The following is an 18894-nucleotide window of genomic DNA, read 5'->3' as shown; positions in this document are numbered from 1 at the left end:
TAATAGTGCTAATAGGAGGTGCAGCAGAAGATCGCGGATCAGACGTGCGTAGTTCTACAGTAGTTCGGTGGTTAGTCAAGGAACGGGCTGTATTTTCCAGCCACTTTGCAAAGTAATCACATCTCAGCTAATGGGCACAGTGAACACAAATGATAGTATCTTAACTACAGTGCAACAACAGACGTGTTTGTCTGTTAGCTGGTCCTGTGTTTGGTTCACCATCTCCCTCAGTACCAGAGCGCTGTCTTCATGACACCTTAAACGATTCGAAATCACTTTAGCCAAGTCTTCTCTGTTGTTAGTCGTTTTGTTCATTTTCCCCCTGCCGTTTCACAAGGCCCTAGCCAATCAGATTTCTCTGTGTAATTGCCAATATGGTGCATAATTGTAGCCGGCCAACTGGTTATGATTTTACACTGAGGAAGAAGAATGACCAGAATCAAACAATCAGTGAAGAACAGTTCTCGTGTATATGTGTGTGTGTACTGCACACTATGTAGCCTGTGTGTGTGTGTGTGCACCATGCAAGTGTGTACCTAGCATGTGAGTGTGTGTGTGTGTGCCAACTTAAATGCAGAGATGCGATGTTGACACATGGGAAAGTGATCAATATCATTGATTGGTTCGCTGCTTGGCTTCCCATTGGCTGACAGCAAGGGAGTGGAGACTCCACCACCCCTACCCCTCTGTGAGTATGTCAGGGGTCTGGACCTCACGCACACCTCCAGAAGCCACTAGATCACAGACACGACAACCATGTGTTTTCAGCTCTGTCTCTCGCTCTCCCTGTCTCTCACACTTTCTCTCTCCCTCCTTCTCAGACACTTTCTCTCTCTGTCTCTCCCCTGTATAACCCCCCTGACTCCCCCCTGCCCCGCCACCCTGCCCCGCCACTCTGCCCCGCCACCCTGCCCCGCCACTCTGCCCCGCCCCCCTGCCCCGCTCTGCAGTCTAAACCAACCAAACTTTAATTAAATGAATTTCAGTCCGCAAGCCTCAGTTGTATCCGACTGTGCTGCCAAGCCAGACCACTGGGCCTAGAGAAGTCCTAGCCCCGGCCACACACACACACACACATACACACACACTCACACACACTTCAGAACACTCTTTAGAGTTTTCAGTTAAACTGTTTTAGATCAGACTGGTCTGGAATGGAACAGTAGGTGATTAAAACTGAGCTTTCAGCTGCATTCTGAAGATAGCTTTGTGTTTCTGGGTGTGTGCAGTATGAATGCAAAGGGATGTTTGTCAACGACTGATCCCGACCAAGAACTGGTTTGATCTCCCAGAGGCATATGTGACTGCCCGCTGGATATGAGTTGTTCAAAAGCAGAAAGGCAGGCAGGCAGGCAGGCAGGCTGGCAGGCTTGCAGGCTGGCAGGCTTGCAGGCTGGCTGGCTGGCAGGCTGGCTAACCTACAAGGTTTATACATGGAAACACAGTGTGTTTGGAAAAAACACAGGTGTTTTGTTTTTATTCTACAGCTGGTTTTGTTTAAAACCTAGTTTTCCTGGTTAACCTGCCCTGTACAACATCAAACCACAATCTGTTTTATAAGCTGTTGTACTGACACTACTCTAGCTAACGGCCATCTGTTGATATTAAGCATTTATTTAAATCTTGCCTGCTTGTGTCTCTCATTGGAGAACCTGTGCAGGGTTACCTGCTGGTGTCTCTCATTGGGAGAACCTGTGCAGGGTTACCTGCTGGTGTCTCTCATTGGGAGAACCTGTGCAGGAGGAGACAAGCTGGCTGACACCTGTGTGTCTGAGCCTGAGCTCTCTGAACCAGACCTGGGAGTTTTCAAAACAGGATTTTACTACTTTGCATTTAGATCTGTAATATATGTATTTGTTCATTTAGCAGACGCTCAGTACAGAGGGGGGATTTGAAACCTCCGACCAGTTCGGGTTGAGCAGTATTGCCAAAGCAGTCCATATTGAATGGACATTTTAACATATATATATCATAACATTTTACAAGGAGTCTAACAATAATAATATGGCAAAATAACAGTAACATAGTAAGTTGAGGACTGTAGAAAAGTAACAGATAAATGCATGTTACAGTAAGATATACAAAAGGCTTTAAACAGTCATACAAGGTTTATTCACTGTCCCTCAGGTTGTGACATTTAAATACATGTCTAGCGGCAAGGCTTGCAGTAGGCCCTTCGCCCAGAGATATGCTTAATTTCTCATTTATGTCAAGTTCTCTCTCTCTGTCTCTCTCTCTCTGTCTCTCTCTCTCTCTCTGTCTCTGTCTCTGTGTGTGTCTGTGTCGCCCCCTAACATGGACACATAACTTAGATTCTCACGCCAGCAGCAACTACAAAAACACGCCTGTGTGTCTTTAGCCATTAAACCTAAAAAGACACTCAACATAACTTACCCAGGAGGATGTTCCCTGCCTACACACACACACACACATACTACACACACTCACACATACTACACACACATACTACACACACTCACACACACACTCACACATACTACACACACTCACACATACTACACACACATACTACACACACATACTACACACACATACTACACACACTCACACATACTACACACACTCACACATACTACACACACATACTACACACTCACACATACTACACACACATACTACACACTCACACATACTACACACACATACTACACACACACACATACTACACACACTCACACATACTACACACACATACTACACACACACACACATACTACACACTCACACATACTACAAACACACACACATACTACACACTCACACATACTACACTCACACATACTATACACACACATACTACACACACATACTACACACACACTCACAGAAAGGGTGTTTTGACCGTGTGGTTGACTGCTGGGCTATGTTGAGCGTGTAAAAGAGTGTTGGAGAGGATTGGTTAACAGTCACTGCTGGGGACTTCCTGCTATCCACACTTCCTGTTTCCTGCCCCTCTGAACCCATCCATGTGCTGCGCCTGATAAGCCTCCTCTACCCTCGCACAGACCAGACCACGTGTGTGTGTGTGTGTGTGTGTGTGTGTGTGTGTGGGGGGGGGGGGATGCACACTCATGAAGGGATCTTTGTCCTGTGTGTTTTTGGTGATCATGTTGTTCCTCTTTTTACTGTGTTCGTGTAACCACAGGACAAGAGAACAGGCCTGCGTGGAGGGGTGGAGGTGAAGGTTAGGGTCCTGTAGGGTCCTGTAGGGTCATAAGGTCGGGCAGGGTCAGGGGTGGATGTGTGTGTAGACCGCTGGGGAACTCCATGTTGTTTTCAGAATGATGCAGGTGTTCTCCAGAAGATAAGAGAAGTCTTTGTGTGTGTCACATAAAGGGTCCCATGCTTTTCATTCACTTCCTGGAACTCACACAACCAGTCCTTTAGCCCCTTCCCTGGTTCTATGGTTCTGTTCATGGTTCTGAGTTCTAGGTTCTGAGTTCTAGGTTCTAGGTTCTGAGTTCTAGGTTCTGAGTTCTGGTTCTGCGTTCCCATCCAACCATGCTCTTCTCAGCACCATCTGTCCTGCACTCAAGGTTTGGTTTGGTCAGAAGAAACCACACACACACTCTATTACACACACACACACACACACACACACACACACACTCAGGTCCAGCCTAGACCCTCTCAGCAGAGGGTGTAACAGCTTCAGGGTCCATCCAGTCTTCTGCCGTCTGTATTGAGACCATTCCTGGAACCAGGCCAGCCTGCTGTTATTGACTCAGAGCACTAACAGGAACCTGGATTCTTCTGATGCCGCTCCGTCTGTTACGCTGGGATCTTTCTGCTGAGTCACTGCGTCCTCTTCAACAGCCAATTAAGCTTGTTTTTACTCATGGTCTGGCTGTAGTAACCGTAACAGAAGGTGTAGGAGGGGGCTGGGGCTGGGGGCTGGGGGGGAGGAGGCTGGGGCTGGGGGCTGGGGGGGAGGAGGAGGGGAGGGGGAGGGGAGGGGAGGGGAGAGGAGAGGAGAGGAGAGGAGAGGAGGGGAGGGGAGGGGAGGGGAGGGGAGAAGAGAGGGGGGGAGAGGAGAGGAGGGGAGAGGGGGGGAGAGGAGGGGAGAGGGGGGAGAGGGGGGGAGAGGAGGGGGGGGGGGGGGGAGAGGAGGGCAGGACCTGTTTCCCAGGGCCCATCAACCCCCTGCTGAGAGCGTTGGCAGGCAGGTTAGGAAGTGAGTTTGGAAGTTATTAAAGCTGCAAGAGTGAGAGACAAATCTACTGCCTGAATCACTTACATGCAATGGTGTGTGTGTGTGTGTGCGTGTGTGTGCGTGTGCGTGTGTGTGCGTGTGAGTGTGTGTGTGTGAGCGTGTGTGTGAGCGTGTGTGCGTGTGTGAGCGTGTGTGCGTGTGTGAGCGTGTGTGCGTGTGTGTGTGTGTGTCAGGGTTTGTTGAGGGAGCAACAAAGTCTATAGAACACCAGTGACATCCACTGGAGTATAGAGGACCTGCTGTTCACCTTTCTCTCATCCCTCATCTGGCTTAGCTGCTTCTAGATGACTGTAGCTGTTTAGATGTTTCTAGATGACTGTAGCTGTTTAGCTGTTTCTAGGTGTGTGTGTGGAGGGTGTTCTCTTTTTCTTCTCTCTACGCAATTCTAAATTAAAACACATAAAAAAACCACACAAAGACAAGCGTCCAGTTTACACTTGAATTGAAACAACAGTGCTAGTTATGTTTATTTGTTTTACCACCTTGTTAGACTTGCAGGCCCGTCAGAGGGTTGGTTGGTAAAGCAGAGGTGTAATCGAAACCTCATTTCTCACCTTTTGAAAATGAGACGGCCAGAGACGAAAACCAATCAGACTCACACTGCGCGTCTCCATGGAGACGCCGTAGCAACAGCGTGCTGCGTCCGCCCAGATGTTTCTCACTTAGAGGGAGTCTGCGAGCCAGACTTGAGTAATCAATCCCAGAGCGTGGAGGAGCAGGCCTGAGGGCTTGGTGACTGGGGTGATTTGACCTCATCGCGGCTCGCTCCTTCCTGCACGCTAACACGTCAGAGCTGAAGGCAGTGGAACACATGACATGAGCAGGGAGTGGCCTTGACCTCTGTGAAGTGGAGAGATGAGCCTGTCTGTGTGAGGGGGGAAAAGTCTGAAAACGGACGTTTGAAACTGTTGAGGGAAGAGGTTGATGTTCAGGAGACGGTCATAAAGGCATCGCCCACAGCCGAGAGTATCTACTGCTCCACTAGCACTGTGTGTGTGTGTGTGTGTGTGTGTGTGTGTGTGTGTGTGTGTGTGTGTGTGTGTGTGTGTGTGTGTGTGTGTGTGTGTGGTATCAGTTCTCCTAAGCATCACTAAGACTATCTCTCTTTCAAACACACATTGTCACACACACTCTCTCACACACACACACAACACACACTCTCACACACACACACACACACACACAACACAGTGCTTGATAGCTAGCTCCAGTTACATAACAGACTTAACACAACAGCGCAGCAGCTCTGTGGCAGGGACAGGAAGTGTGTCAGAGGAACAGGAAGGAGCCACCGTGGGTCTTGGTTGTGTCCTGGTCCATCTAGGGCCCATGGCACCACAGTCTGTTTTCTAAAAAGGACGAGCTTTCCTTAATCTGGTTAAGTGATTACTGCTTGTGTGCTTAGAGAGCCTGTTCAAGGAAGGTGGGAAGATTCTAACTGCTAGCCCTAGCTTTATGAATAGCTAGTTGTATTTTTGGAGGGTAGATAGCTGTAACTTTGTCCATGATTGTCTGAGTTTTAAGTCTTATTCCATGATATGGGTGTGAATGTGTGATAGACTTAATTAGTTTGGAAGTGTAAAACCACCATTGGTGGTTAATAATGATCACGTTCAGTCTCTCCTTTACCTCCTAACTTCTCTCTCTCTCTCTCTCTCTCTCTCTCTGTCCTCTAGCCTCTCTCTCTGTCTCTTCTCCAGCATCTCTCTCCTGTAACCTCTGTTTCTCTCTGTCTCTCTCTCTTTCCTCCAGCATCTCTCTTGCTCTCCTCTAACCTCTCTCTCTCTGAGGCATTCTCTTCATGCTCCCTTTACGCTACCCTTCCCTGTGTCAGCTCCTCCCCTTTGTGTGTGTGTGTGTGTGTGGTGAGAGAGAGAGGGAGTAGCTGCACACAGAGCTCAGGGATCAGAAGGCTCAAGAGAGGGGGGAGGCAGGAGAGAGGAGAGGAGAGGGGAAGGAGAGGGGGAGGAAAGGGAGGGGAGAGGGAGGGGAGGAGGGAGAGGGGAAGGGGAGGGGGGGGGGGGGAGGGGAGGGGAGGGGAGGGGAAGGGGGGAGGGGAGGGGGAGGGGAGGGGAGGGGAGGGGAGGGGAGGAGGGAGGGGAGGGGAGGAGGGAGGGGAAGGGAGGAGGGAGGGAGGTTGTGATGAGTAGATGCTTCTGTCGTCCTCCCTGTGTCACACATCGTGGAGTATCTGATCCTCACACACACACTGCGCGCTGCTTAGCGACCGGCTGCTTAGCGACTGGCTGCGTACCTCTGCAGCCTTCTGACTCCTCCACTGGGACCCCCGGCAACCCCCCTCGCCCTGCCACTCTACCCCCCTAGCATGGAGCAGGGGGAAGGCTCTCGACCCAAGGGTAAGTCGGATCCCCCTCTTCTCCCAGCTTGCCTAAGTGCCACCGACCGGCTGATACCTGGCTAACCTGGGCACGTCAGCTACTTAAGTTGTTAGTTGTACTTTAGAGCTATGTGTTTTCTGTGTGCGTATGTGCATTGTTTTTTAAGCTTCCGGGCTTGATTCCTGCGTTATTTGTCAACCTTCCTCAACTTCTTGACAACCTCTTCGACAGCAGCAACGTGCAGCAGAGCCGCAGCTGTAAGAACGCGCTCTCATTTCAGTATCAGCTTGTTAAGTAGTCTTCTTCTATGGTGTGTGAAACATTAGTCTTCTCCTGTGGTGTGAGCAGCACCGAGGGTGTCTGGGGGCTCTGGTCCTCCAAGGGAGGGCTGGTGGGGGGGGGTGAAGTGGTTCTGGGCAGGGGTGGGAGCGGGTTGGGAGGGCACTGGGCAGGGGTGGGGGAGAGGTGAGGGGTGAGAGGGTGCTGGGCAGGGGTGGGGGGTTCTGGGGGCCTGGGTGGGGGGTTCTGGGTGTGGGGTTCTGGGGGCCTGGGTGTGGGGTTCTGGGGGCCTGGGTGGGGGGTTCTGGGGTTCTGGGTGGGGGGTTCTGGGGTTCTGGGTGGGGGGTTCTGGGGGCCTGGGTGGGGGGTTCTGGGGTTCTGGGTGTGGGGTTCTGGGGTTCTGGGTGGGGGGTTCTGGGGTTCTGGGTGGGGGGTTCTGGGGTTCTGGGTGTGGGGTTCTGGGGTTCTGGGTGTGGGGTTCTGGGGGCCTGGGTGGGGGGTTCTGGGGTTCTGGGTGGGGGGTTCTGGGGTTCTGGGTGGGGGGTTCTGGGGTTCTGGGTGTGGGGTTCTGGGGTTCTGGGTGTGGGGTTCTGGGGGCCTGGGTGTGGGGTTCTGGGGTTCTGGGTGTGGGGTTCTGGGGTTCTGGGTGTGGGGTTCTGGGGTTCTGGGTGTGGGGTTCTGGGGGCCTGGGTGTGGGGTTCTGGGGGCCTGGGTGTGGGGTTCTGGGGGCCTGGGTGTGGGGTTCTGGGGTTCTGGGTGTGGGGTTCTGGGGGCCTGGGTGTGGGGTTCTGGGGTTCTGGGTGTGGGGTTCTGGGGTTCTGGGTGTGGGGTTCTGGGGGCCTGGGTGTGGGGTTCTGGGGGCCTGGGTGTGGGGTTCTGGGGGCCTGGGTGTGGGGTTCTGGGGTTCTGGGTGTGGGGTTCTGGGGTTCTGGGTGTGGGGTTCTGGGGGCCTGGGTGTGGGGTTCTGGGGGCCTGGGTGTGGGGTTCTGGGGGCCTGGGTGTGGGGTTCTGGGGGCCTGGGTGGGATCTGTTGGCTGGTGCTTCTTGACTCTCCCAGCTCAGCATGGAGCTGAGGACTGAGCCCAGCCAGCTTAGAGCAGTGTCACCGCAGGGAGATTAGTGGGTATAAATAGGCCAGGCTGCCATTTATTACCATAGCGACCGAGACACCTGGCCCGGCCTAGCGATCCTCTGCTCTCTGAACCTGAGGGCTCCCAATCAGTGCCTGTGGCGTGGGGCTGATGGGGCCTGGTGGGGCTGACGGCTGGTGGGGCGTGGGCCTGGTGGGGCATGTGGGGCTGGTGCTGATGGGCCTGGTGGGCCTGGTGGGGTGTTAGCTACCCTGCAGCTGTGCAGTGTGTTAGTTACCCTGCAGCTGTGCAGTGTGTTAGCTACCCTGCAGCTGTGCAGTGTGTTAGTTACCCTGCAGCTGTGCAGTGTGTTAGTTACCCTGCAGCTGTGCAGTGTGTTAGTTACCCTGCAGCTGTGCAGGGTGTTAGCTACCCTGCAGCTGTGCAGTGTGTTAGTTACCCTGCAGCTGTGCAGGGTGTTAGCTACCCTGCAGCTCTGCAGTGTGTTAGTTACACTGCAGCTCTGCAGTGTGTTAGTTACCCTGCAGCTCTGCAGCGTGTTAGCTACCCTGCAGCTCTGCAGTGTGTTATTTACCCTGCAGCTCTGCAGTGTGTTAGTTACCCTGCAGCTGTGCATCGTGTTAGTTACCCTGCAGCTGTGCAGCGTGTTAGTTACCCTGCAGCTCTGCAGTGTGATAGCATTCTCGCCCTCTCTCTCTCTCTCCTCACCCCGCTCTCACACACTCTCTCTCTCCTCTCACCTTGCTCTCACACACAGTCCCTCTCTCTCTCCTCACCCCACTCACACACAGTCCGGTTTACTCTGCCTGTATGCATCTCTCTCTCTTCTCTCTCTCCTACTGCTCTTGGTGATAGATAGGATGTATTGCCAGGACTGGCAGGGTGCCTCATAAAGGGCTGACCCTTGTGAGGTCTGAATGACCCAGCGGTGATGTACACAGATCTGGTAACTAGGCCATCATCTCGTCCTTGGTACTTAAATCTGGACCAAGTATCATGGGGATTTTCTATGACACACACACACGGTATACTGCAGTGTGTAAACTTCATCTCTATTGGTGCCCAAGATTGGCACGAATAGAGATAAATAAAAACTCTATAAGATGTAGATTTTTCACGAGAGGACAATTATGTTTATACCTTATGTCACTCTCATAACAGGAAGAGTGCAGGCTCACAGGTCCTTATTCACCCTGACTGACTCGTAGTTCTAGTTCTTCTTACTTGACCTGCTTCATCATCCCGTCCCAGGAAGCCCTCCCACGTGCGCACGCAAGTCAACGATCCGCGGCGCACCTGAACAGGACTCGCAGCATCAGACAGCACCTGAACAGGACTCGCAGCATTAGACAGCCAGTGCAAATAGGATTTCACAACGTTTGGATTTAGCGTCATTAAAGACGAGGCTGACCTGTGGCGTGCTGCTGCGTCTGCCTCCACTTTACACCCTGTTGTTCCTGACCCCCCCCCCCCCACACACACACACACACACACATAAACACACACACATAAACACACACACATAAACACACACACACACACACTGCATAAACCTATTGTTCTTCTTTTACAACCCTCTTTAAAGACCCGACACACACAAGGACAGAGTGACTTTCTCCGTGATTACCACGGCTTAGAGCCGCAAGCCTCTTACTCAAAACACAGCTGCATGAAGCGGCAAAAGTTATCCATGAAGGAGGGGAAAAACCTGACCGCAAATCAAATTTAACGCTTCACAATGTACAAATGAACGAGTCTGACTCACTAACGCACCTTTTACAGGTGTCGAAACAGTATTTTACAAGTGTAGAGACACGGCAGTGTTGATGAGAGGGACAATCTTAAACCCAGCCCTGGGTCTTGCTATCTTAACCACTGTGTTCAAGGCCAGCCCAGGGTCCTGGTATGTTAACCCCAGTTTTTGGAGGCTGTCTGCTCAATCAAAACATTTGCTCAGCGCGTGGTGATGGGGAATGCGGGGGTAAAGGTGCTCTGAGGATCACAGTTTGTTGCCAGAATGTGCGGAGGCGGTTGTCTCGGTCAGCGCGGGATGAGCCGGTCTGGCACGGGATGCATCTCCTTATATGCGACGTTCTAGCCTGCCGCGGATTGATTTGACTACTTGAGTATTCATTTGAGTTTTTACTTTAGAGAATTTGGACTAGATATATAAACACATTGGATTAACTGTGACGCACAGTAGGATGTGTCAGTGTTTTAGGAGCAGAAGGGCTTGTGGTTGTATGACCCCTCTGTTACACTGGGCTCAACACTCTTCTACCCTCCTCAGATCCTTCCTGACATCCTCTGTGAAGCAGCTCTGCTCTGAAACCTCTCCTCTTCTGCTCCCTCAGGCGATGGCAACCCCAAGGAAAGCAGTCCCTTCATCCACAACACTGACAACGACAGGGGCAACCTGTACGATGGCAAGAACATGGCTCTCTTCGAGGTAACCTTTCAGACACTCACAGTTCACTTATTCAGCAGAGAGACCTCTGGGTTGAGTGGAAGGCCTTGTGAAAGGACCAAGCCATTTGGCTGACCACATATCTGTGGTACTGTAGCAATGCCTTCTATTGACTCCTAGGAATACTCTGTTGTGGGATGTGAGTTCTATTTCTACTGCTCTTACTGATCTTAGTCCAACGAAGCTATTCCAACAGAGTTTTCGACTTCTAAACAAAGTTTAGAAGTCCACTTCAGCCATGGAGCTATTTGTTTCTGCGTAATTGCGTGCTGACCCATTTTACAATTGACTCATTTAACAGACGCTTTTATCCAAAGCAGTATTCGGGGGAGATTTGAACCTGCAACCTTTTGATCTGTATTCAAATGCTCCACCGCTCAAAGTCAAAGTGATTTATTTATCATATTTATTATATGTGCACCGTGTAACACAAGGTCATCCTGAACAATGATGTTCTTATAACATGGCAGGCAACAGCAATGTAGTATGGATGATAATAGAGCTGTACCCACCTCATGATGTTTTGTTATGATGTATTTTAATGAGTATGATGTATTATAGTCTATGATGTTAGGTGAGGTCGTATTATGTAACGTCTTGTTCTGGTCTCACAGGAGGAGATGGACAGCAACCCCATGGTGTCGTCTCTGCTCAACAAGCTGGCGAACTACACTAACCTGACCCAGGGGGCGCAGGAGCACGAGGAGGCCGATGACGACGAGGGACCCGCCAAGAAGAAGGCTGTGAAGGTAACCTAGCAACAAGGTGACATCGCCCCGTACTGGGGACGCGAGACAAAGTGTTTTATTTATCAAATGTGAACGTTGCATAACGGGGTGATTGACCAGAGCAAACATGGGTGAGCTTTGTGACTTCAGAAGGACAAACAGTGTGAGAAGGTCTGTTCTGTGAAACTAAGTAGAGGCAGTGAGTTGCAGCATCTCACTTCCTGAGATCTGGAAGCTCCCTGGGAGACAGATGCATGATGGGAAACATCTCTCTGCTGACAGGAATGTTCCCAGTACAGTCAGATGGGGTGTGTCCACTTAGGGTTTATTTAGAAACGTCTGCTTTAGAATGAGTCTAAAAACGGAAGGGGAATGTATCAGTTAACTTTGCTATAGAACAGGGCCACTGCCAGAGGGAAGTGCGTCTAGGTTCATCTGTCTGTGTTACTGTCCAGGGGAGGAAACAGAAGAACAGCCCCAGGAGACGCTGAATGGATACTGAGTTGTTTCGAAATGCATTTGCTCCCTCGCTTTTTAAAATGTCCTCTTTCTCTCCCTTCTCTCTCCCTCCTGCCCTCTCCCTCTCCTCCCCTCTTCCCCCGCTTCCTCTCCCTCCCTTCTCTCCCTCCTCCCCTCCGCCCCCCCCGTCTCCCTCCCCCTCACCTCTCCTCCCCCACCCACCCCCTCCTCTCCAGAGCCCCCAGATGGGCACCTTCATGGGGGTGTACCTGCCCTGCCTGCAGAACATCCTGGGGGTCATCCTCTTCCTGCGCCTCACCTGGATTGTCGGCACGGCCGGCATCATGGGGTCTCTGGCCATCGTGTTCATGTGCTGCTCCTGTGTGAGTACACCACCAGCCCCTCTACAGCCCTCCTGAGGGCTGGAAACACAACACCAGCCCCTCTACAGCCCTCCTGAGGGCTGGAAACACAACACCAGCCCCTCTACAGCCCTCCTGAGGGCTGGAAACACAACACCAGCCCCTCTACAGCCCTCCTGAGGGCTGGAAACACAACACCAGCTCCTCTACAGCCCTCATTTACATATTTAGTCTCTCTCATCCCGACCTCATGGGGATGAGGAACAGAGAGAGACAGAGAGGGAGGGAGAGACAGAAAGGGAGGGAGGGAGAGAGGGAGAGACAGACAGGGAGAGACACAGAGGGAGGGAGAGACAGAAAGGGAGGGAGGGAGAGACGGAGAGACAGACAGGGAGAGACACAGAGGGAGGGAGAGAGACGGAGAGGGAGGGAAACAGAGAGGGAGAGAGACAGAGAGGGAGAGAGAGAGAGGGAGGAGAGACACAGAGAGAGGGAGAGACGGAGAGGGAGAGAGAGAGAGGGAGGAGAGACACAGAGGGAGGGAGAGACGGAGAGGGAGAGAGCTAGTCAGTCATAGGCTGTCTGGGTCTGATCTATATTTAGCTGGATGGACCACAGCTCACACTTCTGGAAGCACCTGGCAGCCTGCAGTCTAATCCCTCCTCTATCTCTCCCTCTCTTCCTCTATCTCTCCATCCTCTCCAAACAAAGTTTAAACGCAGTGGAAGTGGATGGCGAGCACACAGAGACTGTACTGCTGTGAGGAGCGGGACTCCTGGCTGCTCGCTGACAGATCAGAGCTGTACTGCTGTAATGTGAGCTGTACTGCTGTACTTGGTACTGTGAGCTGTACTGCTCTGGCTCGGAGCACCTGGCAGGAAAACAGCTGTGGAAATGTGTCGACATGGCCTTGCAAGTTCATAGCAGGCCGTAAAGGAGAGGCAGTCAGACATGGTGACCATACTGTTGGCTTCTCGTCTTCTACATCAGGGTTTAAATATCAGTCATCATGGAGAGGTAGAAACAACAGCCAAGACAGAAATATAGCAAATAGCTCCAGGACATGTTCAGACGCATCGTGTCTGTCTGGTTCGTTAGGGAGAGTGGTGGTGCTGAATGTGTCCTCAGTATCACCCCATAAACACCAGGAACCTGACCCACGCAGGATAAACATGTCTACTGCCAAACATGTCTACTGCAGCTTAGTGCTTCAGCCGTGAGAGGGTTTTCATGCTAATTGGCTTTGCTCCAGATCTTCTGTTCTTGGTCTGAAAGGTGGCAGAAAGCTGAGGACAGGAAGTAGGAAGCTGGAGACAGGAAGCACGAATCATAGGACAGGAAGCTGAGGACTTGAGACAGGAAGCAGAAGACTGAATGCAGGAAGCAAGGGACAAAAAGTAGGAAGTAGGGAACAGGAGGCAGGAAGCAGAGGACAGGAAGCAGGGGACAAAGATTTATTTTTGTCATGCTGTTCTGTTGGCCCAAGGACACACTCTCTCTCCTCTCGCTCTCCTCTCTCTCTCTCCTCTCTCCAGACGTATTAGGTAACAGGGCCAGATGCAAATATATCCTTGAAAACGGGCTAAACGCTGGGCGATACAGTCAGGGATCCTACTGTACAGCAGCCCGTATCCATTACAGAGCCAGTGCGCTTGTGTTCCCCAAGATTCATAATCCTCCTAAGAGCCTGTTAAAGGCTCAAGGCAGGATTAACTCCCTGTGATTTGTTTTCTATGAATTCCATGTATTTTTGGTTCAGGAACCCTGTGGTACGGTAGTGTGAGTGGTTCGGTAACCCTGACCCCTCCTCTCCCTTTAGACGATGCTGACGGCCATCTCCATGAGTGCCATCGCTACCAACGGAGTAGTGCCAGGTAGGACTCACCTTCACCTGGCTGCAGCTGCACCTGGCTGCAGCTGCACCTGGCTGCAGCTGCACCTGGCTTACACACTGTAATAAAGCATGTTTAATGTTGGGTAATGTTGGGTAATGGGGAGTCAGGTGGCTGAGTGGTTAGAGAATCGGGCTAGTAATCAGAAGGTCGCTGGTTCGATTCCCGGCCGTGCATAATGACGTTGTGTCCTTGGGCAAGGCACTTCACCCTACTTGCCTCGGGGGAATGTCCCTGTACTTACTGTAAGTCGCTCTGGATAAGAGCGTCTGCTAAATGACTAAATGTAAATGTAATGGCATGTAATGTAGAGATGCTAGAAGGAGGTGGGTGGTGTCGGTGACGGGCTGTAGGGTAATGTAGATATCTCTGTTGGGTGGTGTCGGTCATGGGCTGTAGGGTAATGTAGATATCTCTGTTGGGTGGTGTTGGGTAGATATCTCTGTTGGGTGGTGTTGGGTAGATATCTCTGTTGGGTGGTGTCGGTGACGGACGGTGTCTCTTCTTCTTCGTCTCCAGCGGGAGGCTCCTACTACATGATCTCCAGGTCTCTGGGTCCGGAGTTCGGAGGGGCGGTGGGGCTGTGCTTCTTCCTGGGCACCACCTTCGCTGGCTCCATGTACATCCTGGGAACCATCGAGATTCTCCTGGTGGGCTGTCTACTCTACTTTCGTCACGATCAGTGTGTGTTTGTGTGTGTGTGTGCTTTGAGTTGAGTGTGCTTGCTCTCCTCTCCCTCTCCTCCCTCCTTCCCCCCTCCTCCCTCCTCCCCCCTCCTCCCCCCTCCTCCTCCCTCCTTCCCCCCTCCTCCTCCCTCCTTCCCCCCTCCTCCCCCAGACCTACATAGTGCCCAAGGCCGCCATCTTCGTGGCGGAGAAGAAGGAGGACGAGGTGGAAGCGCTGCTCAACAACATGCGTGTGTACGGAACGTGCTGCCTGGCTCTCATGTCGCTGGTGGTCTTCGTCGGGGTCAAGTACGTCAACAAGCTGGCCCTCGTCTTCCTGGCCTGCGTCATCCTCTCCATCTTCGCCATCTACGCCGGCGTCATCAAGACCGCCATCGAGCCGCCCGACCTACCGTGAGTGTGTGTGTCTCTGTGTGTCTTCATGTGTGGGTGTGTGTGTGTGACTCCTTGTCAGAGACAACGACTAATGTGACTGACCACCATAGTACTGTAACCCACTGTGCACTACTGACCGCTGATTCTCTGAACTTTGAATGTGTCTACTAAGTGTGTCCTGTCACCCTCCCCTCTACCCCCCTCTACCTCCCTCTCCTCCCCCTCTACCTCCCTCTCCTCCCACTCTACCTCCCTCTCCTTCCCCCTCCTCTCCTTCCTCTCCCTTTCCCTCCCTCTCTTCTACCTCCCTCTCCTCTTCCTCTCCTCCCCTCTCAGGGTCTGTCTGTTGGGGAACCGCACGCTCCAGAACCACAACTTTGACAAGTGTTTGAAGACAGAGGAGATTGACAACGTGACCGTGACCACCAAGCTGTGGGCGCTGTTCTGCGACAGCGCCGACCTGAACGCCACCTGCAACGAGTACTTCCTCTTCAACAACGTCACCGAGATCCAGGGCATCCCAGGCCTTGCCAGCGGGGTGATCCAAGGTGAGGCCGGAGGCCTGGTCCTGGTTAGCTACGTAGCAAGCTGCTAGCTCTAGACCTGGTCCTGGTTAGTTACGTAGCTAGCAGCTAGCTCTAGACCTGGTCCTGGTTAGCTACGTAGCTAGTAGCTAGCTCTAGACCTGGTCCTGGTTAGCTACGTAGCTAGTAGCTAGCTCTGGAACAAGTCCTGTTAAGCTCATGTTTGTCCCCACCAATGTTCCCACTAAACCTGGGCCCTTCACAGCCGTCCAGCTGTAGGAGTCTGAAGATCTGAACCAAAGCGCTTCGTTTCTCATCAGTTGCGCTGACGCCTCGTAACCACCCTGCTTTGTTTTGTGTTCCACATGAGCGAGGCTCTCACTCAGCTCTCCAGCCTCTCCAGAGAGGAAAGCCCACGGCAGGAAGGTTTACAGAAACCTGATTAGATCTGAAACGTCTCGTGACCATAACGAGTCCTGAGCAGTAGAGGGTGTGGCTCGAGCCCCTGGCGTCCTGTGTGTTCCTCCCAGATGGGGAGTTACCGGTCCAGCCATGGGAACCTGCTGAGTTACGCGGTTCACATGCATCAGTCATCCATCTCTTCCCCTCTTTCCCTTTCGCTCTCTTCCTCCCTCTCTCTTTCCCTGCGTCTGCATGCCTCCCCCCCTCTCTCCCTCCTCTCTCCTTTCCCTACCCATCTCTTTCTCTCTCCCCCTACCCCCCCTCTCAGACAACATGTGGGGGGACTATGGCCCCCTGGGGATGCTGGTGGAGCACAAGCGTCTGGACTCTGTCCCAGCAGCAGACTCATCCCAGGACATGTACCTGCCTTACGTGGCCAACGACATCACCACCTTTTTCACCCTGCTGGTGGGGATCTACTTCCCCTCCGTCACAGGTCAGCTTCCTGCGCACACCTCCTCACTTCCTGCGCACACCTCCTCACTTCCTGCATGCACACACACCTCCTCACTTCCTGCATCTACATTTTTACTTCCTGTGCCCACGTCTTCACATTCTCTGTGACCCCTGACCTCTGACCCCTGGTTCTGTCCCCTCAGGTATCATGGCCGGGTCCAACCGATCAGGTGACCTCAGAGACGCTCAGAAGTCCATCCCCATAGGAACCATCCTCGCCATAGCAACCACCTCCTTTATCTGTATCCTTGGTTACAGCTGTGCTCAACGCATGTATAATATATAATGACTCTTTGAGGTTTGACCCTGGTTGTCGTGGAAATGCTCCTTAACCCCGTCCAGATGTGACCTGTGTGGTGTTGTTCGGAGCGTGCATCGAGGGGGTGGTGCTCAGAGACAAGTAAGGGCTTCCTGAGACACACACACACATACAGTACACACACACCCAGATACACACACACAGGTACACACACACACACACACACAGAGACCACCGTAGGTTTCCATCACATATGCTGTAGAATATCCATCCATCCATCATCTTCCGCTTGTCCGGGGGTCGGGTCGCGGGGGCAGCAACCTAAGCAGGGAGGCCCAGACTTTCCTCTCCCCGGCCACTTCCACCAGCTCTTCCTGGGGGACCCCGAGGCGTTCCCAGGCCAGCCGAGAGACATAGTCCCTCCAGCGTGTCCTGGGTCTTCCCCGGGGTTATGGGTTAAGGTTATAAGAGGTTATAGAGGATGTGTACATATTATATGTACACATCCCAGTGTACATATAATATATAATATATATTATTATATATTATATTAATATATATATAATTCAACAGATACTTTTCTGAGTTGTAGCGACAGTGCCTGTCTCAGTGTGGCCCAGGTAGGCAGGTGTGACGGGTTCATTCATGTCTTCTTCTCTACCTGTGTCCAGGTTTGGGGACTCGGTCAAAGGGTACCTTGTGATTGGCACGCTGTCCTGGCCCTCTCCCTGGGTGATTGTGATTGGCTCGTTCTTCTCCTGCTGTGGGGCGGGGCTTCAGAGCCTGACAGGCGCCCCCAGACTGCTGCAGGCCATCGCCAGGGACGGCATCGTTCCCTTCCTAAAGGTCAGAGGTCACACACGTATACACACACACACACGTGTATATACACACACACTCTTACCCCCCGGTGTGTGTGTGTGTCTGGCAGGTGTTTGGTCATGGCAAGGCTAATGGAGAGCCCACCTGGGCGTTGCTGCTGACAGCAGCCATCTGTGAGATCGGCATCCTCATCGCTTCTCTGGACGCTGTCGCCCCCATCCTGTCTATGTAAGCACACCTCCCCTGCTCCTCCTCTCACCTCCTCCTCCCCTGCTCCTCCTCTCACCTCCTCCTCCCCTGCTCCTCCTCTCACCTCCTCCTCCCCTGCTCCTCCTCTCACATCCTCCTCTCACCTCCTCCTCCCCTGCTCCTCCTCTCACCTCCTCCTCACCTCTTCCTCCCCTGCTCCTCCTCTCACCTCCTCCTCCCCTGCTCCTCCTCCCCTGCTCCTCCTCCTCCCCTGCTCCTCCTCTCACCTCCTCCTCCCCTGCTTCTCCTCTTACATCCTCCTCCCCTGCTCCTCCCCTGCTCCTCCTCTCACCTCCTCCTCGTCTCACCTCCTCCCCTGCTCCTCCTCTCACCTCCTCCTCCCCTGCTCCTCCTCCACTTACATCCTCCTCCCCTGCTCCTCCTCTCACCTCCTCCTCGTCTCACCTCCTCCCCTGCTCCTCCTCTCACCTCCTCCTCCCCTGCTCCTCCTCTCACCTCCTCCTCCACTTACATCCTCCTCCCCTGCTCCTCCTCTCACCTCCTCCTCGTCTCACCTCCTCCCCTGCTCCTCCTCTCACCTCCTCCTCCCCTGCTCCTCCTCTCACATCCTCCTCCTCTCACATCCTCCTCCCCTCTCCTTACAGCAACCTCCTCCCTCCTGTCTATGAAAGCACCTCTATCTCTTACTGGCTTCTCTCCTTCCTCCCCTCTCTCTCCCCTCCAGGTTCTTCCTGATGTGCTACCTGTTTGTTAACCTGGCCTGTGCCGTCCAGACCCTGCTGCGCACCCCCAACTGGAGGCCCAGGTTCAAGTACTACCACTGGTGAGTGTCGCTAATGCTAACCCTAAAACTACCACTGGTGAGTGTCGCTAATGCTAACCCTTAAACTACCACTGGTGAGTGTCGCTAATGCTAACCCTTAAACTACCACTGGTGAGTGTCGCTAATGCTAACCCTAAAACTACCACTGGTGAGTGCCGCTAACCCTAAAACTACCACTGGTGAGTGTCGCTAACGCTAGCCCTAAAACTACCACTGGTGAGTGTCGCTAACGCTAACCCTAAAACTACCACTGGTGAGTGTCGCTAACGCTAACCCTAAAACTACCACTGGTGAGTGTCGCTAAAGCTAACCCTAAAACTACCACTGGTGAGTGTCGCTAACGCTAACCCTAAAACTACCACTGGTGAGTGCCGCTAACGCTAACCCTAAAACTACCACTCTGTGTCTGTGGAGGGGATGCAGCTA

At 52.7% G+C, this 18894-nt stretch overlaps 1 protein-coding gene across 7 annotated transcripts in view; it reads left to right on the top strand.

The window, feature by feature from the left end:
* slc12a7b (solute carrier family 12 member 7b) overlaps positions 1 to 18894 on the top strand; it is a 41001-nt gene that overhangs the window by 11348 nt on the left and 10759 nt on the right. For 6 of the 7 annotated variants that reach the window (XM_062479662.1, XM_062479666.1, XM_062479661.1 and 3 more), the window contains exons 2-14: positions 10298 to 10392; positions 11025 to 11159; positions 11834 to 11980; positions 13779 to 13833; positions 14371 to 14501; positions 14689 to 14930; positions 15249 to 15460; positions 16167 to 16334; positions 16498 to 16596; positions 16697 to 16754; positions 17285 to 17459; positions 17545 to 17663; positions 18370 to 18468. In XM_062479662.1, the coding sequence (XP_062335646.1) occupies positions 10298 to 10392; positions 11025 to 11159; positions 11834 to 11980; positions 13779 to 13833; positions 14371 to 14501; positions 14689 to 14930; positions 15249 to 15460; positions 16167 to 16334; positions 16498 to 16596; positions 16697 to 16754; positions 17285 to 17459; positions 17545 to 17663; positions 18370 to 18468 (1735 nt within the window). Of the gene's footprint in view, positions 1 to 6413; positions 6592 to 10297; positions 10393 to 11024; positions 11160 to 11833; positions 11981 to 13778; positions 13834 to 14370; positions 14502 to 14688; positions 14931 to 15248; positions 15461 to 16166; positions 16335 to 16497; positions 16597 to 16696; positions 16755 to 17284; positions 17460 to 17544; positions 17664 to 18369; positions 18469 to 18894 lie in introns of those variants that run through there. The other variant, XM_062479664.1, reaches the window with a different exon arrangement.

The sequence above is a fragment of the Osmerus eperlanus genome, chromosome 15 (assembly GCF_963692335.1).
Source record: "Osmerus eperlanus chromosome 15, fOsmEpe2.1, whole genome shotgun sequence".
Classification (NCBI taxonomy): domain Eukaryota; kingdom Metazoa; phylum Chordata; class Actinopteri; order Osmeriformes; family Osmeridae; genus Osmerus; species Osmerus eperlanus.
The sequence above is the reverse complement of the archived record's forward strand: the minus strand, read 5'-3'. Positions and strand labels throughout refer to the sequence as shown.